This window comes from Primulina tabacum, chromosome 16 (genome assembly GCF_025594145.1).
Source record: "Primulina tabacum isolate GXHZ01 chromosome 16, ASM2559414v2, whole genome shotgun sequence".
In the NCBI taxonomy this organism is placed as follows: domain Eukaryota; kingdom Viridiplantae; phylum Streptophyta; class Magnoliopsida; order Lamiales; family Gesneriaceae; genus Primulina; species Primulina tabacum.
The window spans coordinates 912,150-936,936 of NC_134565.1; the positions used below are offsets into that span (position 1 = coordinate 912,150).

The following is a 24,787-nucleotide window of genomic DNA, read 5'->3' on the forward strand; positions in this document are numbered from 1 at the left end:
GTGGAAATATGGATTTAGTTACACACATTCGCCAATACATTCTGTAAGAATTATAAGGATTCTCTAGATCGTATGAATAATAATGAGGTATTATAAAATGTTAATACGTAATATTGATGACACGAAGACTATTTTGTTTTGATTTATTAAATGAATACTGAAATTTAATTTACTTTTTTTTTACAGTTTAATTGGAGCGTATATCAGAAAAATGACATAGATGTGAAGACGATTATTGATTCATACGACAATAAAATATGGCGATGTGTTTGTCCCCTTATATGCTTTGACATCGTGGAGATGCATCGTCCTAATCGTGTAATGCGACAATTTCGAAGACGACAATCAATTCCAGGGTCTGCCGTCGACAATGACGATATGCATAATATCACGAGAATAGGACATCGAAACACCGATTGGAGAGAGTATCATAGAAATTCAATTGATTTGTGGAATAATCGGCTCAGATATGTTTGTAAAGGGGTGCGACACGGGCGATCGATGCAAACTGACGAAGACTACTTTCAATGGTACAATCGAATAACTGTGCGCACCATATCACCTGCAATTAATGTCGTTGGTTTTCAACCACGTTCGTACAATACTTTTATTGGAGAAATGAATGTTCAACAAAATTTTAGTACGGCTTCTCCGTTTTCGCATCAGTCATCATTAGGATGGGGAAGTGACATGGTTAGGCAACCAAGTGGGTTTGCAGGAGACTCTACGATTATTACGTCAGCTGAATTGAATATTGCAGGAACCTCTAATACTCAACCTGATTTTTTCAGTGATCCAAGGTTCGGTGATTTTCATCCGTTTGGTCAAACTGATTTTCAGACTCCTTATTGGTCCAACACACAAAGTTTCACGAATTTGCTTAACATTGGACCTCAGCATATTGTGCATGACACTCGACCACAGAGGAATGTTATTTCCCCTGTCACTTATCCAGGTTACTCAAATGAGGAAATTCCTGAAAATGTAGGATTGCGGAGAGGGACGAGAAGACGCAATCCACCTGATTGTGGAACAGGAAGCCATTTGTATCATTTTAATTATGACGATGATTCTGCTAATTAACTGTAACTATAACATTTTTATTGTTGATCAGTTTGCATTGTTGCGTCGTCTATATTTTATTATTTCTTCAGTATAATGTTAATGAACGAAAGATAAGATAAATACAAATGCAGGAAAAATAACACAAATAAACAAAGATGAAATAAAAAAATATAAACATAAACGTTCCAACTTTTTTTATAATTTTACACATCTCAACAGAAGAAAATACACAATCGAAAGTTAATATGAAACAACATTATTGACGTCCATCTCCTCAAATTTGTTTATCTTCTTTTTATCCTGCTCATCTGCGATAAGTAAATTAAAATTAAAGAACCAAAAACTACAGTAATATACCAAGAAGAACATGATATCACATACCTCATTCAGCTAGCATCATGAATCGTTGATCACTACTCATCCTCGTCATTATCTGGTGGTGGCACTCCGATTGCATTCCCTTGCGGCTGATAGTCATATTGAAAATTGAACGGAGGAATGAACGGAGGAGGTGGATGGATGGTCACTGGGTCAACACCCCTCTCGACCATCGTTGTCTGCATCGTGGACTCGATATATGCGAGATGTTCATTTTGGTTCAAGTTAACTTGTTCCTGATGAGCCATGAAGGCAAGCATCTCATCTACTTTGTCGTTTAGGGACCGTCTATGGGCTTCATTGGTTGATTGTTCGAGTTGTTCTATCTCTACCAACTCTTCTTCTTTCATGTCTAACAGGGTTGTGGTGCAATTCGAAAATTGGAGGATCCCAGTAGCGCTCATCTGCAAGAGGTTGAAATCTGCCTTCGTAAGTTGCTAAGTACTCAGATATATTATACCATGGCTGCACAAGTGTCGTGGGATCCAACGAGTGCCACTTTGCGGTACAAATAGCATGAGAACATGGTATGCCAAAAATCGTCCATTTACCACACGAACAATCACTCGTTGATAACTTGACCACCTGCATATGTTGGCCACGACTTGGTCTTCCTACAGTTGCAACCGAAGCAGTTTGCTCACGTACATCATATTTGGAAACACGATGTTCATTAGATTTTCTCGCCCACTTGTCATACATCCGACATGCATAATCTGACCACAGCTGATTTTCCTGAACCATACGACCACCTCTACTCACACGTTCAATAAAATATTGTACGCACCTCATAAGTGTCAAGTGTACTATGGCAGATATAGGAAGTCTACGAGCACCCTTCAACACACTATTTAAACACTCCGACATATTGGTTGTCATCACCTCACGACGCCAACCACTGTCATGAGCCAAATTCCATTTTTCTTTCTCAATTCCAGCCAAATATCGGTGTGCCAAAATGTTTTTATGCTTGATTGCCTCTATTATTGATTCAAACTTACAAATTTGATTTTGTGTGCCTGCCGCCCAGCATAAATCTTTCAGATGCACGTCTTTGAATTTAGCGTTAAAGTTTGAACACACGTGTCTCAATCAAAAACGATGCACACCGTATGGAGGTTGAAAATATGGTAGCTCTGCAGTTGCGCACACGATTCCCTTATGTCTATCAGAAATAAGACACATGCCGTTTTCACCACGAACAACATGTCTTCCTACGTTCTCCAGAACCATTTCCAAGAATATGTTGTTTCTTCATCCACAATAGCGAATGCTAGCGGTAAAACCTGATTGTTCGCATCCAGAGTGACACCGATCAACATTTTATGCTTGTATTTGGTATACAAGTGTGTATCATCAACACTAATTATTTTCCGACAATGCCGAAACCCATCAACACACGGCCTGAATGCCCAGAAAACATAGTTCAGTGTCTTACTCATTTCATTGTTGGCTCTCAGATGCTTCCACTCCACAACTGTTCCCGGATTATATTTTGACAAAGCGCACATATATTTGGGGAGTAATTGCACGGAGCTCTCCCATGTACTATAAGCAATTTCAATAGCACGTTTCAAACTTCGACATGCCTTTGTGTACGAGATTTGATATCCATATTTATCTTTCACATTTTCGATGATATACTTAATCTCGTACGAAGGATCACAACGAACAACTCCCAATAGCGTATGTGCCACCATATCACTATTCAGATTCTTGTGGTCTATACCAACAGAGGTAGATATACATGTGTGAGGCCCGCCATATTTTGTTATTTTCCAATAACCAGTCTTGGCCTTCAAAGAAGCGCGAAGTCCCCATCGACAAATGACCGTAGAAGAATTATTTTTACAACGTAACTTCCACAAACTGCGTGTGCTAACCACGACACGGTACTCACGCCTGACAACTCTGACTGAATAATCCTTGATAGATGCAATAAGATCATTCTTATCTTTAAATAACATATTGACGCATAATTCACCTCTATCCGGATTGTAATAGCTTGATTGCACTCCACAAGGAACATCGACAGAATCATGAGGCTCTTCACCAAAATATTTATTGAAAAATGATGGCATCTCAGAAGTGTTTGACATAAATGGTACGGTCTGCCTCTATAATGTGTCACGTGGTGGTTGTCGAGATGATGTACCCTCATCAGGATTTGTAAAAGTATTCACTTCATCATCAACATTCACTTCTTCTTCTTCAGACTCGCTGTATGACATATCGGGTTCAGAATCAGTCCTCCAAATATCATCATTATTGGCCAGATCCGGACAACGAGCGCTCGTATCTAATGTTGGATTCGGCCAATATGGAGCATTATTTTGTTCCGACGAGACATTTATATATTGATCCCAATGCCCACTTACATCATCGAAACTCAAATTACCGAGTCCTTCAGTAACCTGTGGAACATAAGATTCTTGCTCCTGGAAACCACTATATGTAGACGTACCGGGTTGGTTATAAAAACCTGGATCGGATGCATGTGGAACGTAAGATTCATGATCATCAAATCCAACATTATGCTCAATTGAATTTGCTTCCACGTACAGATGCAAAACATGCATGTTGTCACATTGCATTATGAATCGTAAAGCATCGTCATCAACGAGATTGACTTCAATTTCATGCCAAGATGCTCTCTCCATGAATGAATACTTTGTTGACATCTTCAGAGAAAAATTCGCTGGATCGATTGCTAACATTTTATGCACAACTTCAACTAACTCCATCAAATTAATAGATCGTAATACTCGTATCGGTCTAACAAATGAAATGCTATATTCAGTCGATCCATTATCGCTAATTACATGACCACCAAAATATAAGAGTACGTCGATGTTAGACATTTTGTCAACGAAAATTGAGAAAAAATTTAAGAGAAAGTTGATACCTCGTTCCTCGAATTTTTCAACAATTATATAGGAGAATAAAATGTGAAGACTGTATAGCTTCGATTCTTATTTGAATTATTGGTCTTCACGTGATTTTTCAGAATCTCATCTTTCACGTGAAGTTCTCAGGCATCGACTGAATGAACGCCCTTCACGTGAAGTTGTCAGGCATGATAATGAATGAACGAACATTAAAAATCGAAAAAATATATATAAAAAAATTTACAAAATACACTGTAAACGCGGACGGTGCTCCACGTAGGCATCGTCCACGCTTACCAAGCGCAGATTGCATTAGTTGTGCAAAACCTTTTTTTTTTCAAATTAATTTTGAAATAAATTTTAAAATTTAAATTATTTTTTACAAAAACCCCAACCTGGGAGGAGGACGCGAGAGGAGTTTTGCAAATGATGTGACTTTGGACAAATCATGGATCCGTGAAAGTTGACAAAGCGCACTAATGCCATATAAATATACTAAAGTCGCTAGTCTAATCTCGTGCAAATCCAATAGAAACAGAACGAAGCGGGTCGGGTTGGTTCGAGGTAGGCGCCACTGATTTTAAAGACATTACTCATTAATTCAACCATGGCTCCCTCCCATTAATGGATGTCAATTTCTTAGAAGAAGAATGCCTCTTCTTTCTTTTTAAGTATGAAAACATATTTCTTTAACAAGACGTTTAAGAACAATGGAACAACATCCAAAAAAAAATATCGCTATGAGACTCAGATAAATTATAATCAGCTATTCGATAGCGAGAAATAGATGTTATGCAAAAAATATATCTATATATGAAAAAAGATAATGATGATATGAATCGCATTGAGTGCTTTCTAACCAGACTAAATGATAGAGATTCTATATTCTATATTTTCAGTACGATTTATAAATATTATAGATTGATTTGATGTTTAAATTTGAATCTAATCCATTGTTTTTTAAATTATATTGGTTGCATAATATAAAATTTAAGAATCAAACAACCCTCACAAAATGGAATTTGTCAGATTCAACCAAGATATTGATTACCCCATTATGGAACTCGTGCTTTCCAACTCAAATCTCTCTTTTTTCTATGGACATAATAATCCGTAGAAAGAAAGCAAAATTCACAATGCGAATGTGAATATCTTGTGTGCCATGCTAATATATAGAGGAGGTCATGTAATATATATGCATTTTCCCTCGTCAACGGATATTTTTACTCAGTATGTATTTGACACTATAGAATACAAAATACGATCATTTTTAGGATAATCCATTAATTGCAGCCGCCGATATCCCTGTAGAGCATGGAAATTAAGTTACAACTTGGCACAACATGGAATTGGAAGACTTAAGTATGCTGTGGACTATGGCCACTTGTGTTCCATTTGCATGTTATGCACTCCTTCAACGCATCCATGCTAACAACCAACTCACCCCACCAAACTAAAAACAATGGAGTGTATATAGCAAAAACTTGTGTGAGACGGTCTCACGGGTTGTATTTTATGAGACAGACCACCTCTTATTTGGGTTATCCATGAAAATTATTATTTTTTATGCTAAGAGTATTACTTTTTATTGTGAATATCGGTAGGGTTGACCCATCTCATAGATAAAAATTCGTGAGACCAGTTTCACAAGAGACCTACTACACATATATATTTTGTTATGTTGTCCACCAATGAGATGATATTTGCCTATTAGATGTGGTGAAACATATCAAAAGTGTATATACAATAATTGAGTGTCACATCATTTGTGGACAAAGAAATTATCAACGTAACAAAACAATATAATATATATGTCGACCGAGTCATGAGAAATGATTTTATGCGAATATATATACACTATAGGTGGAACCCTCCATTAAGTCGTACTAACATAGTGTGGAGTCATCTATTGCTAAACCCCACTTGACAAAATGCGAGATAGCTTCACTTTTATCTGTATCAACCAAAAGTTCATAGCTTTTTCACCACTTTTCGTGTTATTTTTCTTCAATAAAATAAGATAGACGAGAGCAACTAAAATCAAAATTTTTTATGCATTAAAACTTGAGAAGCCCATAGTTAAATGATTTTTTTTATAGATTTAAAATGGATTAATATCGACGAGTTTCTCGATGTTTAATTTTGGTATAATCTATCATGCACCTATGTTTTAATAAAACATGATCATAGTGTTACTCGATCCAGATATAACATAGACTTAGAGTAGGTCTCTTTTGAGACGGTCTCACGAATCTTTATCTGTGAGACAGGTCAACCCTACCGATATTCACAATAAAAAGTAATACTCTTAGCATAAAAAAAATAATATTTTTTCATGGATGACCCAAATAAGAGATCCGTCTCACAAAATACGATCCGTGAGACCGTCTCACACAAATTTTTACTCGTAGACTTAACCGTATTTATGGTAGGTAGTTAAGGCCTTTACAATAAAAATTACTAAAACAAGATAAATAAAACAATAGATGGAATGAAATAAAATCTTGAAAAAGATAAAAAAGATACGGGGGTGGGTCCAATTTCCTTTGAAAAACGTGGAGGATTGTATCTAGACATGATGGAAAGGAATCAAAGCAACCCTTTCATTTTGTAATATTCAAGTGAGAAATTCAATTCCGAGCCACCTACCAACTAAAATAATGCTAAAGAAAAGAATACATAGATACATATCAATATCATTTTAGCACTTAATATAAAATAATATATATAAATATAAACAAATAAAAAGAGAATAAGTTTTCCTACATTAATCCCACCCATTATGACTCCAAATTATTTATCGTATACCTTTTCTAGTAAATCAAATGAGTTTCATTAATATGTTAATTGAAAGACTTTCTTGATTATCAAGTTGTTTGTGTAGCCAAGTGCCCTTCTATTTGTGACACTTTCCTCTATTCTTTTAGCCCACAGAAATTAGAGAAAATGATATCTTTTGTTCCGAACGATCGGTTTTCGTCTTTCTCCTCAAAATCATGTAATGAAATGACTAATATTATTATTAAATTTTATAACTACATGGTTACAAAAATTCATCGTGACATTCACATATGTTTAACTAAATAATTGATTCAATAAAATATATACGTGACTAAAATTGAGATTTTAAAAAATGGAAATTATGTTATTAAAATTATGGAAAATGAATAATTAAATTATTTTAATTATCTCGAAGAGGAGTCATATAAAAGCTTAGTTTATAATAACATAATAATTCCACGAAACTATCATGTATGTATGTGACATTGGTGGGATATGTGAATAATAATGATTACTATAAACTTTTATTTAGTGAAAAAGTGCTCTCTTTTCAGCTTTTCAATTATCTTTGTAGAAGACTTTTTAATGATTAATAATATTATTTTTCATGAGGATAACCAGCCAGAGCCACGCCTTCTTTTTCTTTCGTATAAAGAAAATTAAATCATTAATTTATTTCGATATAAAAATTAGGGGTTTGGTGTTGAGTGTGACCCTTTAGCCAATTTTAAGATACATCAATAATATGCAAGAGCATCATCTAAACTTTAAAAAACTCTCGAGGACTCGATATCGACAAAGGGATGAGATCGTCGTTCGATCGAGTAACATATGCGGATAAATATGAGTTGATACAGTAGGTCGAGATCTGTGTATTTTTCACATGATTGAAACCTGAGTTCTTTCGATTCGATTTTTTTTTTTTGAGCAACGTACGAACAAGTATCTATATAATGATATATGTTACAAGTGAGTTTCGATTGATTTTTATTTTTCAAACTTTTGTAACAATAAGTTGATGAATTTATAATGGACAAAAACTTGTGTGAGACGGTCTCACGAGTTGTATTTTGTGAGATAGATCTCTTATTTAGGCCATCCATAAAAAATATTATTTTTTATACTAAGAATATTACTTTTTATTGTGAATATCAATATGGTTGACCCGTCTCACATATAAAGATTCGTGAGAATGTCTCATAAGACCTACTTTTTATAATGTTATTATAAAATTGATGTACAGGCCAATAGATATATCACGATGATCAATCAAAATGTGTGTTTTCTATCGGGCTGGGCTGAACTATATTATAAATTGAGTTAACTACAGCCCAGCCCAAAATACAGGACCTAATGGACCACTTGTTGGGCTTTTCGAGGAGTTTTATTCGGGTCGGATTTAGCGAGGCTGCACCGACACGATAACCCGTAGTTCTCTCTCCTTCGCGTCTACACTTCAGTTGGGGGAAAGGAGATTCATCGATTGGATTTCTGTGCTTCAGTTTATGGCTGAGAACTCTAGCTCCTCCACTCTTTGTGTCGGTGGGTTTTCCTAAATTCTCTGTTTTCGATTTTCTCTGTATTCTATATTCGATTAATTGCATCTGGGAGCTTGTTTTGGCAACAAATATTGGTTCTTGTACATTTTCCTGTTATGTTTCATATGGAATCATGATTTGCTTTTTTCCTTTGATCCGTCTGTTTGCTTCTTCTGAAACCTTCAAGCTTTTAGTTAATTTCTTGGGTTTTTGCTGCCTCGTGTTGTTTTGTTCAGATGTTTGATGCATGAATTTGATATGGGGTTTTTTTATGATCGATTCTGAAAATTTGTGGCAAGGAAGCGAGTGGTGAGAGGTTGGACCTGAAAATTTTTATGGGTGCTACACCGTGTTTACTTGTAGTTTTATGTAAATTATGTATGAAATCTGATTTTATTTTATTTTTGTTAAGTAATCATCGCCTAACTTGCTGGGTTTTTCGTGGTGGATTCATTTTTTGTGTATCTCTCTATTTCCATATTTTTATGCGATCTCGATGACATTGAGTTTTGTAGGATTTGTGTCAACTAGTAGATTGGATTATTATCCGTTTTTAAGGTTGCCATTGTCCACTTTTAACCGATTTTCTTAAGGTTGATAAATCAGGAGATATTCGAAGAGCAGAACTCTTTTCTTGTTTTAGTTTTATGTAGCGGATGTTGTTGTGCTGTCATTACCAAAAAATTTCTTGATGTATGAAGTGAAAAACTGAGGTGGTGGTAATTAAGTGCATTCAGTTTCCACTCGGATAAATTTCCGGAATTATGTTTCAGGCAGTTTGGAAAAGATGGATGGGTGCAGGCCGGATTCTATGCTAGAAAATTCTCAGACTCCCAACTCACAACCTTTGCCTGAAGAAATGGGTTAGATGATTTGGTTCCTTGGTTAATCCTCAGTTTTCTCCTTTGTTGTCATTTTTATTTGGAAAGGCACCCATTGAAACTTGTTCGCATCCATCTGATGCAGAAAGAAAAGCTCGCATAGATGCTATTTGGCAGCAAATGAATAATGGAGTTTCTGCAAAATCGACCAAGACCATGTTGGAAATGCATAGCTCAACTGTAAATAAGAGTTCTCGAAAGAATTCCTCCCAGACTTCATCAGCTGTAAAGAACTTCCCTAAACCCCCCTATCTTTCCATAAAGTGTGTGCTGTATGCTTAAATTTTTTACTCTTTACTGAACAGTGAGTAACATGAATTTACTTTAGGGATGGATGGGTTATCTAGGCTTGGGATCAAAGAAAACACCATCTCCCGACCAAGGAATCCCAGACAAGCCACCTAGCATCACTCAAAGTAGTACCAGTGAGGATGCCAAAAGAGTTGCTGCAGCTGCTCTTGCAGCAGTTAAGGACGCCGCTGGGTTAGCCACCACTGCAGGAAGGGGCAAAGTTGAGGTTTGTTTGTGTCTAACGCTGAACGAGTGTTTTCCACAAAATTTTATATTGATTCTTTTATTGTCTTGTAACTTAGTTTTCACTGTTCTATGATTCATATTATTATTTTTATCTATAAATGAAAGGTAGGATTCCGTGTCAAAACCAACAATTGTAGGGCGGAGCTTAACTTTCGAGGAAAAAGTTGATAAAAACAGAGAGAAAAAAATGTTTCCAATCTGGTCTTGCTGCAGGAACTTGTAGGAGTAAAGGTTTTTATTTGTAAAGCTATTTGTTGAAATTGCTCTTTCATTTTTCTAATCTTGAGTATTGCTTTTTCGTTTTTCTAATCCGTGCCTGATGAAGACCTAAACTGAAACTTCTTCATGTATAACTTTTGGTTCTCTTTACCCCCTTTGTTGTGGTTTGTTCTATCAATATCTGAACTTTGAAATAGAAAATTCAGAGGATGTTATGTTACTGTATTATTTTTCGAAAGGAATTCAGATTTTGTTGTACTTTCTGTGGATTAGCTCACCTTCAAAAACCCAAAACTTCTTTGTTCCATTTTTCATAGTTACGTTCTCCATTTCACATTTTATTAAATTCAATAGTGTACTTAACAGGCATATACTTGTCCAATTTTGTGTTCTCCTCAGGTTACCGAAGTTCGAGACTTTGCCGGTGAGGAAATCGAAGTGAAGAAACTTGTTGATGCTGCCTCAAAAGAGGCAATCGATAAAGGTAAGACTGCAGCAGGTGCTGTTTCTGCTGTTGATGCCGTTCTAGAGCAAATTAAAAAGAAACCTAAACTAAGTGTTCTTGATAAGACAAAGAAAGATTGGGGTGAGTTCAAGGACGACAATATAGGGATGGAAGACGAGCTAGGTGCTTACAAGAAGAGTTCGAATCAGTACCTAGACAAGGTTTCTTTTTTGCAGCGTACTGATTACAGAGAATTCGAGCGGGAGAGAGATGCCCGCCTTGCTGCGCAGGCCAAGAGAAAGGTAGATATGCGGGATGATTGACACGGACATTATGTTTCCAAAAAGTCTCGACTGCTTGGTTCATCAAAAGGGAAGACAGAGAGGTTTTCGAGTGCTTGTTTGCAGTGTTGATCCGAAGCATTTTTTAGTAGGATTGTCCCGTATTGTAACTCATCGAGTAAATGGATTCTTGGACATTGTAAAAGCTTTACTATTGATTATTAGTTAGTATAATTTCCATTCTTTCGTGTTTTTCCTCCTTTTTCTTTGATCATTTTTTTCAAAATCAATAGTTTGTATCGACCCACTCAAATTTAGTTTGAATCTTCAAATAATAATAATGTTTTTTTTTTTTAAATACACTAAATAATGAATTGCACATTATTATTATTTCATGATTCAAATATATTTTGAAACTGAAAACTATAAATAATTGATGTTACTTGAAGATCTTGATATCTTCTTGAAAATGTAAACAATAAACACATTTAATCACTAACGAACAGAAAGTCATCTGAGAAATTTTATCAACCAAAAAAAATTAGAAAAAAAATATAAATGGTACCTAGAAAAAACAATTTTAATCCGGATCAAAAAATGTCCCCACGACAGAGAAACAAGAGGTTGTTAATGGCCCAAAAGATGAAGCAAACCAACCCAAACAAGATACACTGTCCTTTCCACCTCTCATACTTGATTTCTTGTCAATTTATTGGATAATTGTCATGATCAGACAAACGAAACAGACAGCAGACCTCAAAAATTCCTTCTTTCAAGACGGGTAAAATTTTCTATTTCAGCAGGCCTTCTGTCCCAACACTGAGCAGGCCAGTATCTGTGAGAACCCATTACCAGATTTAGGTCAGCAGCCTAAAATCTTCATAAGCTGCTGTTATTTAGCTTAGTTTCGATCAAACTCCGTAGCTTCCTGTTACTATTGGCTCGAAAATTTTATTTTTGAGAGTTCCTTGGACTGAAAATGAGAGGTTAGGAAATTCACAGGTGTTGGATTTGATTGTTGCAGTTAAAAATGTTACCTGTTTGCTCAACCACCACCAACAGCTCCTGTCATACGCAGGTTAGATTGTATAAGTTTTGCAAATTTTTGGGTTTTAATTATTGGTTCTTAAATAGTTGATGTTGTGTAGCATCTTAGTTTTTCTTTGTTTCATTTGGATATTTGTTTTCTTGGGAATTATTCTCTTTAATTGTAGCTGTGAACTACTAAGATTTTACTGGTTTATCTCTGAATTTAGTATGAAAATTGATTTGTGTATAAAAGTTCAGAGCTTAGAAGCCGTATAACATAATACATTCCTGTGTCATCGAATATTTGGGTGATAGGACCGTTATGATACAACAAGAGTTTGTTACACGTTATGAAATTAATCGTGCAGATTGCTATCCACGGAGGACTGAAATCATTTTCCCCGTTCGATGTCAACTGCAACCATGTGGACAAAATTGCCCGGAATTTCTTCAATGTAGTTCTTGACGGAGCTTCTCCATTGGAATCCTTCAAGAGACGGACTGCTTCGTGCTTTTACTCTAACTATTCTGTGAACAGCGAACAATGCAGCTCCATGGACGTGATTAATAGGTCGGTAAATCAGATTGGTTTAGGAAGCACAAAATATTTGAAACATGACAATTATCAAGTTGGACTGGTTGACGAATCACACCTTTTAGGACCAAACAATATGATATTTGTAGAGAGCTCGAGTGGCTCTGCCGAAGGTGATCAGCTCATGGAATTGACTAGTGAAACAATCGACAATACTGTTGACATACCGAGCTATGCTGATCCTGAATTGACTACACCTTTCTATGGTATTACAAGTGATCCCTCTCCATCACCTGATTCTCTAAACGGTGATGTAAATTTGTTCTCTGACCTGGATGCGAGGGTCTCTGAAATGAAGGAATCATTTTCCGATACAATTAAAAGTGGAGAAAACATTTTGAAAAATTCAATCGATACCATCACTTCATCTGTGAACAAAACTCTTACGAACTCTGCCGAAGCAGTCGACGATGTCATCAAGGGCATCACTTCATTTTTTAATAAATCTGGAGAATCAATTAGTAACAAGTTTACTGGTGTCACTAGTGATCTGAAGGAAGCATCGGGTAGATCCGGGCTTGGCGCACTTGATGTGGTGAGGAAGGCTGTTGTTATAATTGAGGATTCTCTAATACAGGGGGGCAAAAATGCTGGGTATGCTTATAATTCTGTTAAGGAATTTCTTCCTCCAGAATTTAAAGAGACAATCCGTTTTTCCGAAAACACTGTTATTAAAATACTCGGGCCTGTTGGGACTGCTTTTCAACAGGTATGTTTGGAATTTCTCACTTTCTATGTTTAAAGAATCATAAAATGGTTTATATTTGATGATTTGATTATACACTATTCTGTTATGTCTCTATGTTAATGATGAGAAATCATTTGAATAGGCATCTGGTGTTGTTAACAACCTTGAATGTAAAAACCTATCTTCTAAATAAGTTAATTTTCAATATTTGTCAATAGCATTTAAAAGTTTTGATTGACAGATTCTTCTAGTTCTTGATTGATGTAGAAATAAAATGAAACTATTTTAGGCATTAGTGAATGTAATAGATTCCTAATATTTACTTATGCCACTTCCACGTCGTGTTGCGAAGGTTTATGTTGCTGTGGAAGGGTTTGAAAAAAGCCTTGGTCTGGACCCCAATGATCCTCTTGTCCCACTTGTTTTTTTCCTTGCATTTTCAACCACTCTATGGTATGAATTTCTTCTTTTTAACTATTTTCCTTTTTAATTTTACGCTTGTTCATGTTTTCCTGGGCTACTAGGGTAGTCTTGTTATGTCTCTCATTTAATCAATGGAAATTACATTTGTCATCAGATTTGTGCAGGGGTTCTTACAGGGTATTTATTTATGGTGGATATGCTGGAGATTTATCTCCAAAGTCAACATTGAAGCTCTTACAAGGAAATGAAAATGCGGTGCTTGTTGACATTCGGCCCGAGGCAAGAGATTGTAAACCTTTCCAGCTTTTATTTTGTGAAACGATATTGTGCTGTAATCATGATATTTCATGTTTTGCCTTCATTTTGTTGATATTTTTAAAAAAGTTTGTTTTATGGTAGGTTTTTATTTTGCAAGTTCTTTGTTCTATGCCTAAGTATATCTTTTTGTTTACTGAATGCTGAACTATTCTGATTGGCACAATAATTTTCATTAACTATTTCTGGTTGCATTCTTATGAGCGCGTAGCATTTGAAGGAAAGAGATGGCATTCCTGATCTTCGACGGACATTGCGGTATCGATATTCCAGTCTAACCATACCTGAGGTTGTTAATCTTTTCATAATAGACATTTAATATTTGTTCTCATCACCTTATGAAGAGTTGACTTAAAATATAGGTTGACGACAAAAGTATGCGCTGTAAGAACCATCTTTCTCACCTTTTTATTTGCTTATACCATTTTGCAGGTTGATGACTCTGTGAAAAAGTTGCTTAAGGGAAGCAGAGACATTGAAGACTCGTTGCTTGCTGTTGTCATTCGGAACCTTAAAATTGTTGAAGTATGAAACACCTTTTAACTATTTGGTCCCTTCCATGTTCATGGTGAAGCTTCTATAATCAGTTCTGGAAATTTACTTTTCTTTCACTAGAGTGTGAGAATGGTCAGTATTATAAAAATGGGGATAGCTGTTCGATCTAGATCAAATATTTGTTGGTGACATTATTGTAGTTGGTTATTTAAGTGTCAAAGCAACATCTAACGTGATTAGCAAAGTTGTATATTCATCGACCATTCCATGTATGCGTCAGCTATAAATTTTAAAACCTGATCTCTGAAATGAATTTCATTCTATAGGACAGGTCAAAGGTTTTGGTTATGGATGCTGATGGAACGCGCTCCAAGGGTGTTGCGAGATCACTGAGGAAGCTTGGAATCATGGCAAGTAAATGCCATTTCCATTTATGCCAGTCCCGCTTCTCCTAGCATGAGTGGAATGTAGCTTATCATATCTCCAAAATTATTTTTCAAGCTGTTTATGATATGTCTTTCAAAAAAATAAAAAGTGTTTTTTGAAAAGCTAATAAATTTTTCTAGCTTGGCAGATTATCTGCCAAAATAATGACATGGCTATGATATATCCATGGTAGAATTGTGCTATAAAGAAAATCTATGCTTGATATCTTCGAGCTAAATGTCTTGTATTTTAGCAATGCTAAGAAAGTTGATTTTTGTTTGCTTAAAAACATTTAGGCGTAGGGAATATTGAAGCTTCTGTGCTTTGGATATTGTACACAATCAAACTGATCTGTCACCTGATATTTCCTCGAAAAATTACAAAAATATTTTAAACTTGATTTTAGTAAAAAAATTTGACATTTTTTCATTTGTATTCCTTGTGACAGAAACCATATCTTGTCCAAGGTGGCTTTCGCTCTTGGGTGAATGGGGGCCTCCGTGTGAAAGAGCTAAAATCTGAGACGGCGCTTACCATTATCAATGAGGTTCATGCCACTTATTAAATTTTGGTTTTGCTCGTTGTTTTTGCAGCAGAGATTCTATGAAAATTTGTTATTTTCATACATGTAGTAATCGACGTTCACAAATACAAAATAGATTTGATACCTAAAAAAAAGGTTCACATAGTACAAATCCAAGATGTTATTGTTCCACACACCTTTAATAAGTATGATCTCGTATAGGTACTTGTATTGATGGTCCATTTGTCTTTTATCAACCTGCATCATTGTCTTATTTGGTGCTAGTCATAGAAATATTTTGTTCGAATGTGATGATCAATCAGTTAGTCCTTGGGCCTTTCTGTCTTGTGCATTTGATTGCATTCGGGAAATAGTTGATGTAACCTTTTATTCTTAAACTTCCTAACTAATGGACAAACACCTGTCTTATCATGAACCAATACGAGCATGTTTTAAGAAATAATCGAGGAATGATGTGCTGACATTCCAGAAGAAAATTTGGGCAACAAGAGTTTGTACATAAGTTAGATAGTGCTTTTAAAGCAAACAACTCTTAATTTTCCAACAAGCAATCAATCATGGGATTGAAGGAACCTTTAATCCTGGCTTGAAAATATGGTGAACTAATGAGTTATGGTTCTATAAACTATGAGAAATACACAATCATGTATTTTATGGTTTTTAGCATCTGAAGTTTCTATTGATGATGTATTTTTTATCTTCCTAGTGTCTATTTAAAAACTAACGCAATATTGTGGTCTCATCAGGAAGCTGAAGCAATCTTGGAGGAGATAAATCCAACTCCGTTGAAACTTATTGGATATGGAATTGTAAGGATCCACTCTACCATGACAGTGTTTCTGATTCCTTACTTTCTACCTACTTTCTGTTCCCGTTCTTCTTTCTTTCATGTATTTTTGAGTTGCTCTAATTGGATTGAGATGAATAAACTAGATAAGTTACCTTTGAAAATCTGGTAAATGTCCATGCCCTTTCAAACTTTCGCATATTTCTGTCAATATTTACATGCATTCATTCATGCAACTCGTTGTACCTTCTTTTGAGAGTGTAGATTGTTAATACAAAACCACCATTGGAGCACAAAAGAAAAAGAACTACTGCTGTATTTATTTAGCGATGAAACTCCAGTTTACTAAGATAGTTTAATATCGGAAACTCTCTCTCGAACATAAGTTGAAGTGAATTTTTGAGTTTGAACTTCTATTTGCCAATGCATCTGATTTTTGTGAATTGTGTCCGTGGACAGGTCTTTGCTGCTGCAGCTTATTCATTAGTTGGTAATATTTTCTTTTTAGTTCTTATACTGAAACATATTTTTACGAATTTGTATTCTGTTGATTACATAGATGAAGAGATTTTTCTACTTCCAACTAAACAAAAATAATATTTCTGCAGAATGGGAAAAGACTCTACAATTCATTGCTGTTATTGGTCTTGGCCAGGTTATTAGTCTCATAAAATCTAATTTTAATAAGAAATCTTCTAGCATTCTCTATATTCCAGAATCAAAATAAGGTAAATGACAGTACTTGGATGTGCGTTAGCTGATAATTCTACTGCTCTCATTTTTTTAATTGCCAGACTATACTCGGGAGAATTGGTTCTTACCAGGACGCCGAAGATATTAAGAAGGACGTGAGGTAAAAGCTTTACTACATTACACATCAATCGAGTCATGAAATAACATTGTGATGCTGCCATATCTCGTAGGTTTCTACTAACTCCAGCCAGACTTGGAGGTCAGGCCATTTCTTGGGTTGCTGGCAAATTAGAAACGAACCGTAATGGACTCCCTACATCACCTTCATCATCTGACGTCCAAAGCAGGGTGTTGCAAGCTGCTGCAAAGCATGAATCGGGACCTGAAGAAATACAAGACTTGTCTCCGATCACAGCTTCTGGCAACGCTGAAGTGAATGCATCTGAAGCATAGAAGTCAAGATTCATGAAGCTGGAGTGGAGCCTAATTGTCTTCTGCTTGTGTTATATTATAGATGGTATTTGACCCAATAATAACTTTATTTTTGTAGAGTTTGTTCAAGATTATGAGAAATTATAGTGTCATTTGTATCAATGCTGCTGAGAGAATCCGAGAAATATTTTCATCTTTTCTTTACATTAAATGTAACCGAAATTATTAAATGTAAATTACTTCGTTGGTCTCTTCGTCTCTGTTTGCTACGTTCTTGGTTAAAGAATGTCGAATGTCGTCGTATGAACTTAGATAGCAAATATTAAATTTCTATTTCTTCGAACAAAATTATACTAGAAATATAAAATTAATTTAATTTAAGATGGCAAATTCCCAGTGTGAAACACAAACATTAAGCATTCTACATGCTACATTCGCTCCCTCTAATTCTAGCATCTGTTACTGATTATGAAGTGAAAAAATAAAGAAAACAATGGTAAATGCATGAAAAAAGACTACCAATCTTGAGAAAAAGCACAAGGGTGCTACCACGGATTCAGCAGAATTTACGATAGCTGGGGCAGTACATAAAGCTTTCAGCATATGCCACGAGGTTCTCTGGTTGCGGGAGACGAGTAGCCAAACCAGAATGGCAATAGAAACAAATAAATATTCAAACATAACAGATGACACAACTATAGTTAGGTTGTATGTTTTCTTATAAGGTTGTATGTTTTCTTATATGAGAAAGATGTCTCGCTACGGAGTTCATAAGCTTTTGCAGCTACTTTGTCTGCAATCTGGGCTGAAATCTTTCTGATGTTTGCAAATGGTGGATATACGAGTCCTTTATCTAAGTTCCCTCGGCTGACCTGCGCAGCCAATGCTTCTGCTGTTTCAAGAAAACAAGTCGACAGGAGAGATGACAAATGAGAAAAGTTGGAAACAAGCCCTTGTGTTGTACTCTTTGCAAATTGTTAGTTTCCTAATAATGCGACGGTTTGCCTTTTTTATTGAAAAAGTTTGACATTAAATAGACTTACAAGCTGCCAAGAGCATGTCATCGTGAACTCCTATTGCCCCAGATATTATCAAACCCAAACCGAATCCGGGAAAGATGTATGCATTGTTAGCCTAAAAGATGATAGAATTCATGCTCAAGTCGGTTGAAAAAAAGGGAGCTGAAATAAAGACTGAACCTGGCCAGATGCATAAGAAGTCCCGTTATATTCAACTAGAGCAAATGGGCTGCCACTGGCAAAAATAGCTCAGCCCTGAAGAGACCAGGATGAACAAAGATTAATTGATGACATCTGAGATGAGCTCGTAATGACGAGACCTGGCCAGTATAAGTACCACACTTATAAGCATCTTCAGCTGTACATTTGGACTGTGAAGTTGGATTGGAGAGCGCAAGAATAATGGGTTTCTGCATGTAAAAATATGGTTTTTGAGCATGTGTGAGTGCAAGTTTTATTCGAGGACAACAAATGCCTAAATTTACTTAAGATAAGGTACCCTGGTAATAAAATTTTATTCTAAAAAAGTTAAAAATCATTCTTGATTATTTCATGCAAGATAGAAAGCACCAAGGTAAACAATTCTGAAAAATTATCTTTGGAATACAATATAAGAAACAAAATATACATGTACCTGGTAGCCAAGGTCTCCAAGCCCCAAAATCCTTTCACCATCTGTCAGCACGATGACTTGAATTTTCTTCTGCGGCCAATTTATCAATACCTTGAGAATTCTTCCCCTGAAAAAATACTACTAATCATCAGTTTAAAAGTTGATAAACAAATCGTCCTAATCTAGAATGTAGTATCACTGGGATGAAGCATACTTTTTTTTTGAGACTGATAAAGAGGCCCTGAGGTTGCCTGAATATGCACCCATATTTTTGGCATGCTTCACCTACAGTTGGAGTGTAGACGACTGGGAGTAGCTCTTCGACATTGTCGATGAGAAGTTTGTAGAACAGTTTTTCATTTGCTCTCCTGAAGACGAAAACGAATATAAATATAAGCATGCCACTGCTACATGGTAAAAAATAAAAAAGTTCATCATGGTTCTTGAAACAGAGACTTTAATTGGTTGTTGATATGCTGGAAGTTTCATAGGTGCGGCTAATAACAATTTTGTAACCATAGAGATGCAATGAGAATTAAGCTAAAGATAAATTTCAGTAAAATAATTGGGTGATTGTTTACCTGGAGATCCATCATAGCCATGTACCTCTGTAGTGGTACCTGGTACTGGCACATGTTATACATTTTTTTCACCTATTCATACAATGTCACAAAAATTCAATGAAAGTTTTTACCCCATGAATAAATGATTAAAAACTAAATCATCTGATTGGAAATTAAAATTGAGTCAATTGCAGTTACCTGAAGGTCTTGGCTGATGACAATGGGAGGAAGACGACCACGTAAAAGTGGGCATCCCTCTCTTTCTCAGTGAATGCAAGACCTTTGTTATGGTGGGGGTCCTGCAACAATGGATATCCTCTGAGAAAGAAAAATGCATATACTACCATTGGATGAACCAAGAAGATTCAAGACCTCATATCAATTAAACGTAAAGAACTAAATATCTCAGATGACATGGAAAACACAAGACTAATCAAGCATCAAACTTCTAGCCACCAAAACTAAGTTATCTTTAACCATATATCGCCTCTTAACTATATTTTAAAGCTTAGCAAATACTTTGATCCTTGGTTCAGGCAGCAGTAAAGACACCATGGTATTATACAATGCGATACTAAACCTGGACACACCTCATTTTATAACACATGAAATTTAAATATGATCGAGTACGAGAACCCTTCGATATACGGCTCCCCATGCATTCTTATCTGACATTTTGTCGGTCATTTTCTACACAAATAGGCAAGCATCCCAGGCAACAAACCTCGACCAGTACAGCAGTGACATCATAATAAATTCAAGAAATACCATAAACAGGAACAAAAAATTATTAGTTCTGAAAGGAGAGTGTGGGAATAGTTCTTACCTGGCAACAGTGACAGTCCAAGGGTGATGTTTGATCTACGGTGGCGCTATCCTCGCCGTAGACATCTTCAACTCCGCCACCGACGGCGGGATTCGCTTCTTCTACATTCACGGATACTTATGATGCTAATGATGGTGGAGGAGGAGCTTTCTCCCGGATCTCCTTAAAAGTATTCTCCAACAAAACACTCACGTTTCGATCACCCGGAGTGCCATTTGAGCTCAGAGAAGCCAGTACCACTGCAGGTGGAGAAGATTTCTTTGTTCATGTAGACTGTACAAGCTTTTTGATACAAGAGAATTGTTCTGCGTAACACCGAGATAATAAGCAACAGACTAAACAAGATAAGAATAAAAATAGGGACTTTGTCACAATTTTTTTCTTTCTAGGAATTCAACGTGGATTGCCTGAAAAGACAAAGATTCGATCTTTCCTGAAAATACAAGAAAGATTTGAGCTTTCATAAATTTTCTTGAAATGAGTAATTTACGAACTGATATTTCTACAAAGGCTGTGCTTATTCTTCCAATCTGGGATCAAAATCAAGAAAGTTGGAGTAGTGTGAAGCATGAAACATGGGATGTCAAAGTCCAACGCACGCACAATAAAATGGAACACAATATCCGTCGAGATTGACAAAAAAATATATATACCAGTGCTTCCATTTAACGAGAACATTTTGGCAGAGATTCACGAAATAGATAAAGATAGAGAGAAACGAGGACAAAGAAAGGCCCGGGTATGTGTAATCAAACCGAATCCAATCGAATAGAATAGGACGAAAATTTAAAAAATCAAATTTAGTTAGAGTTAATTTTATTTAAGTTCGAGTTCAGTTGAAATTTCAAAAGTTCTAAAATTTTTGGCTCGAATTGTGTTCGAATTAAAGTTTGAGTTCATGTTCGACTTCGAACATGTTTGTAAACTATTCGAACTATAACTCGAAAATAAGTATTTGAAATGCTCAAAATTTATTCATTTAATAAATAATAATATTATATTAATAAAATATTAAGTCTAACGAGTGGTTCACGAACTATCAAACAAATAATTTGGGCTCGAAATAAATTTTCAACATGTTCGAGTTTGACTCGAATTTAATAAGTTTGAATACAAATCAAATATTTTTTTTGTCTACTCGAAAAGTTCGTGAACCGACTTGGTTCGTTTATACTCCTGCTCAAAGCAGCATTATGCATTAACCGACAAATGAAACTAATTCGGAAATTCAGCTTGATTAATTCGGAAATTCGATTTAATTTTTCAAAAAATACTCAAAATTGGTTAAATTGGGTTTCGATTTTTTATTTTTTAAAATTGGTTAATAGATTTTTAAAATAATATCGTTTTTATATAGATTTTTTCTAAGTTTTTCTCTTATTTTTAAATATTTTTTTCTAAGAAATCGATTTATTTGGTTATCGTTAATGTTCATTTTAAATGACAATATAATCCCCTTAAAATGTTCATTTTTTACTTAGAGCACATATTTGTTTAAAGATTCGATCTTTGCTCGGTTTTGGTGGGTATAAATTATTGGTGATTTTTCAGTTTTAATCTCTCACTGTGTTACAGTTTTGATGCTACTTTAGGTGATAGTTTTTGATTGCTGTGAAATGCTATCAAACTACTTCCAATGCCTAGTTGACTGTATGAAATGTTTTTGATGTGTTTTTATTGTTTATGATTATCTGGTTTTTCGGGATATGCATTGTTTGCAGATTAAATATCCTGCAATTTTTTTTATAGGCCTGAATCCGAATATTTCACAATGATAGGGGAAAATCGATCAGTTGTTGATCCGATACTTTAATCGACATATGTAATTACACAAGAAGTTTGATTGTTTTTATTTGAGAATGGTGGTTCCTGACTTCTCTCCTCCTTCCACACCCTCCCCTTAAAACAATGGCCTGCCACACGTCGAATATTTGTTTCTTGGTGCTGAAGTTTCACAATGATGGTGGCTTTTTATTTTCTTGAAGTAGTTCGTTGAAATGGAGAACCTATTTAAAGAAATGAGAGATGAATTTCTCTGTCAAAATTTCTGCCAAAAGCTAGCCACCAAATTTAGGTATCCTTTATTCTTCCGCCGATGTCTTATTTTATGCTGGATTATTTACACTGTATACCCTGGACAATTTTAGTTAGTTCCTTTGTTTTAGAAGTTTATCTTGCACTCTAGTTCGTCCTAACAATATTAAGGAACTTGCACTAAATTTTGGTACTGTTTGTTTTATGCAGTCATTCAGTTCACCGTTCAGAAAAATTTCCAGTAAAATGGGAGCAGGTGTTTGTTCTAAACTTTTATATCATTTTTGTTGTTAGAACATCTAACCGTGTTTACTCAGCCTGTTTATATTATTTTTTCAGGTGCAAAGTTGGTTTCAAGATAAACAGAGTGTTTTGGCTGCCAAAGCCAGCCCATCCTTTTATTCGGAAGAAACTTTAACTTCTCCAGCTAAAAAAAGTGGTAAAGCTTGCCTTCTTCGCTGTAAAATATATGATTTGTAATTGTAGAAATGGAAAAAAGTGTCATTTTATAGGATTACATCCAAAGCTAGAAGATATATAAGGTAAAGTATTAGCTAAGGAAGTAAGATCCATAACACAATCAAGTATTTTTAACGGTATTTGTTTTTTTTGTCATTTTAAGTGTTCTGATAATATAACAGATGCATGTTAATGAATGTCGGTGTCGTGCTATGTCAGTAGTCCACGTGTGATTACTTGGGCTGCAATTGCTTCCCAGCATCAACGATTTCTATCGGCGAAGCAGCTGTGGAGCTACCAAACTTGATGTTTGAAGCTAGATCTACAAAGGATTATGCTTGGTGAGTATCCAAGTAATTAAATTTTGCCTATCATTATTCTGTATAGTAGTTGTTGGAGTCTAATATTTCCGACACTGCTTAATCCTCCTTTGATCTTTTAATCTTCCTTTAAGCAATCAACATCGTTAAAACATTGTCAGACACAAATTTTGGTTATTTGTGACTTTGGTACATTGTTAGTGGCAATTTGACACAGCATCTTTTCCCTGTTTCTTAGGTTTGATGTTGCGTATTTCCTCAATTTCAGAGTTCTTAACTTGGGGGAGCTTGTAAGATTCTTTTACTGCTCTTTTGTGTTGTTTCCAGCAAAGGATCTTCAAAACCGTAGCAAAGTCTGCAACGGTATTTGAAAAATGTCGCTAATAGCAACGGTTTTGTTAAATTGTTGCTATATTTGGCAATGGTTCTTAAAACTGTTTTTAAATCATCGACGGTTAAAGTTGCTACTTTGGCAACGGAAAATAAAAACCGTGGCCAGTAGCAACGGTTTTAAGAAACCATTGCAAGTTGCCCACGGTTTTTGAAACTGCGACGGTTTTTGAAAAATTGCCGCTAATTTTAGGAACGGTTTTCCAAAAGCCGTCGAATCTACCTCCTTTTTTTTGTAGTGATAACTACTTCTTTCTGATTTCATTATTTAGTTACTACTTTTTCCTCCATTTAAGTTTCTTGCGCCCCATTCCTGTAACAAGATTGTTGGTATAACTTGCTGGTAAAGCTATTCTAAGTATTCCCTGTTGGATACGACAGATGGTTCGTGTAAGATTTGTGGGTTTTGACATAGAGGAAGACGAATGGGTGAGCGCTGACAGGGCAATACGGGAGTGCTCGATTCCTTTAGTTCCTACGGAATGCAACACTGTTAATTCCGGAGATCAAGTTCTCTGCTACAGGGTACTGCTCTTCTCTTACCCAACCAGTCATGCCTTGAAACAGGCTTTTATTTATTTATTCTAAATCTACGACCTTTTAATGTCGATTCCCAGGTAAACGAATATCATGCACTTTATGTCGATGCTCATATAATGGGAATCGAAAGGGAATTACATGACGAGAGCTGCTGCACGTGCGTCTTTAAAGTTCGTTACGACTATGACAACGTTGAGGTATTAAATCTTTCTTTCATTTCGAGTATGGATATTTTTAGTGTAAATTTCTTTGAAGGAATGTTGAAAACCTGAATTTGTCAGCATGAAGATTTTCTTGCAATTTGGTGTCAATTTATCTATGCCTTTTCTTGAGTACGGGAGAAGGTCGGATGCAATAATTTGTGTCGCAGGCCATCAAAGGGAAGCAACGCATCGAGTTTCTCCACATTGTGGTGATTTTTATTTGAGGAGAGAAATAAGGATCCACAGCATGGAAATGTTATGTAACAATCAAAATAAAAAAACGATTATTATTATATGTTGAAAAATTGTTGTTATGGATGTGTCAACTTGATCGTAGGGATCTGCCAAACTCCACACTATAGTATTGGTGGTAGGGGCGG

The 24,787-nt window shown here is 35.6% G+C and overlaps 5 protein-coding genes across 5 annotated transcripts; 4 read left to right on the forward strand and 1 right to left on the reverse strand.

The window, feature by feature from the left end:
* Positions 1-38: 38 nt before the first annotated feature.
* Positions 39-1,097, forward strand: LOC142529642 (uncharacterized). Its single transcript, XM_075635223.1, has 2 exons — positions 39-87; positions 187-1,097. The coding sequence occupies exons 1-2, from the start codon at positions 73-75 to the stop codon at positions 1,081-1,083; spliced, it is 912 nt and encodes a 303-aa protein (XP_075491338.1). The 5' UTR covers positions 39-72; the 3' UTR covers positions 1,084-1,097.
* A 7,393-nt stretch (positions 1,098-8,490) lies between these two features.
* On the forward strand, positions 8,491-11,256 carry LOC142529813 (uncharacterized). Its single transcript, XM_075635462.1, has 5 exons — positions 8,491-8,654; positions 9,424-9,513; positions 9,617-9,756; positions 9,860-10,048; positions 10,687-11,256. Exons 1-5 carry the CDS (start codon positions 8,618-8,620, stop codon positions 11,053-11,055), a joined length of 825 nt encoding a protein of 274 aa, XP_075491577.1. The 5' UTR covers positions 8,491-8,617; the 3' UTR covers positions 11,056-11,256.
* A 437-nt stretch (positions 11,257-11,693) lies between these two features.
* LOC142530051 (uncharacterized) lies at positions 11,694-17,694 on the forward strand. The gene is made up of 13 exons (XM_075635803.1): positions 11,694-12,091; positions 12,411-13,346; positions 13,678-13,778; positions 13,913-14,027; positions 14,275-14,352; positions 14,496-14,588; positions 14,885-14,968; positions 15,433-15,531; positions 16,275-16,337; positions 16,775-16,805; positions 16,924-16,970; positions 17,110-17,168; positions 17,239-17,694. Exons 1-13 carry the CDS (start codon positions 12,044-12,046, stop codon positions 17,459-17,461), a joined length of 1,977 nt encoding a protein of 658 aa, XP_075491918.1. The 5' UTR covers positions 11,694-12,043; the 3' UTR covers positions 17,462-17,694.
* Positions 17,695-17,729: 35 nt separating this feature from the next.
* LOC142530052 (uncharacterized) lies at positions 17,730-21,107 on the reverse strand. Its single transcript, XM_075635804.1, has 8 exons — positions 20,462-21,107; positions 19,834-19,934; positions 19,654-19,725; positions 19,362-19,440; positions 19,094-19,199; positions 18,797-18,869; positions 18,640-18,714; positions 17,730-18,329 (listed from the first exon to the last, which is right to left on the reverse strand). Exons 4-7 carry the CDS (start codon positions 19,430-19,432, stop codon positions 18,671-18,673), a joined length of 294 nt encoding a protein of 97 aa, XP_075491919.1. The 5' UTR covers positions 19,433-19,440; positions 19,654-19,725; positions 19,834-19,934; positions 20,462-21,107; the 3' UTR covers positions 17,730-18,329; positions 18,640-18,670.
* A 958-nt stretch (positions 21,108-22,065) lies between these two features.
* Positions 22,066-24,712, forward strand: LOC142529435 (protein SAWADEE HOMEODOMAIN HOMOLOG 1-like). The gene is made up of 8 exons (XM_075634976.1): positions 22,066-22,535; positions 22,706-22,751; positions 22,835-22,934; positions 23,214-23,295; positions 23,513-23,564; positions 24,046-24,189; positions 24,282-24,401; positions 24,486-24,712. Exons 1-8 carry the CDS (start codon positions 22,459-22,461, stop codon positions 24,534-24,536), a joined length of 672 nt encoding a protein of 223 aa, XP_075491091.1. The 5' UTR covers positions 22,066-22,458; the 3' UTR covers positions 24,537-24,712.
* Positions 24,713-24,787: the final 75 nt, after the last annotated feature.

Coding starts and splice junctions, on each gene's coding strand:
- LOC142529813 (XM_075635462.1), top strand. CDS start 8,618: ATGGCTGAGAACTCTAGCTCCTCCACTCTTTGTGTCG. Junction 9,514..9,616: donor ACCTTTGCCTGAAGAAATGG/GTTAGATGATTT, acceptor CATCTGATGCAG/AAAGAAAAGCTCGCATAGAT. Junction 10,049..10,686: donor CAGGAAGGGGCAAAGTTGAG/GTTTGTTTGTGT, acceptor TGTTCTCCTCAG/GTTACCGAAGTTCGAGACTT.
- LOC142530051 (XM_075635803.1), top strand. CDS start 12,044: ATGTTACCTGTTTGCTCAACCACCACCAACAGCTCCTGTCATACGCAG. Junction 16,806..16,923: donor TGCAGCTTATTCATTAGTTG/GTAATATTTTCT, acceptor ATATTTCTGCAG/AATGGGAAAAGACTCTACAA. Junction 17,169..17,238: donor GATATTAAGAAGGACGTGAG/GTAAAAGCTTTA, acceptor CATATCTCGTAG/GTTTCTACTAACTCCAGCCA.
- LOC142530052 (XM_075635804.1), bottom strand. CDS start 19,432: ATGAAAAACTGTTCTACAAACTTCTCATCGACAATGTCGAAGAGCTAC. Junction 19,200..19,361: donor CAGTCGTCTACACTCCAACT/GTAGGTGAAGCA, acceptor GTATTTTTTCAG/GGGAAGAATTCTCAAGGTAT. Junction 18,715..18,796: donor TGAAGATGCTTATAAGTGTG/GTACTTATACTG, acceptor TGGTCTCTTCAG/GGCTGAGCTATTTTTGCCAG.
- LOC142529435 (XM_075634976.1), top strand. CDS start 22,459: ATGGAGAACCTATTTAAAGAAATGAGAGATGAATTTCTCTGTCAAAAT. Junction 22,536..22,705: donor AAGCTAGCCACCAAATTTAG/GTATCCTTTATT, acceptor TGTTTTATGCAG/TCATTCAGTTCACCGTTCAG. Junction 22,935..23,213: donor TTCTCCAGCTAAAAAAAGTG/GTAAAGCTTGCC, acceptor ATTGCTTCCCAG/CATCAACGATTTCTATCGGC.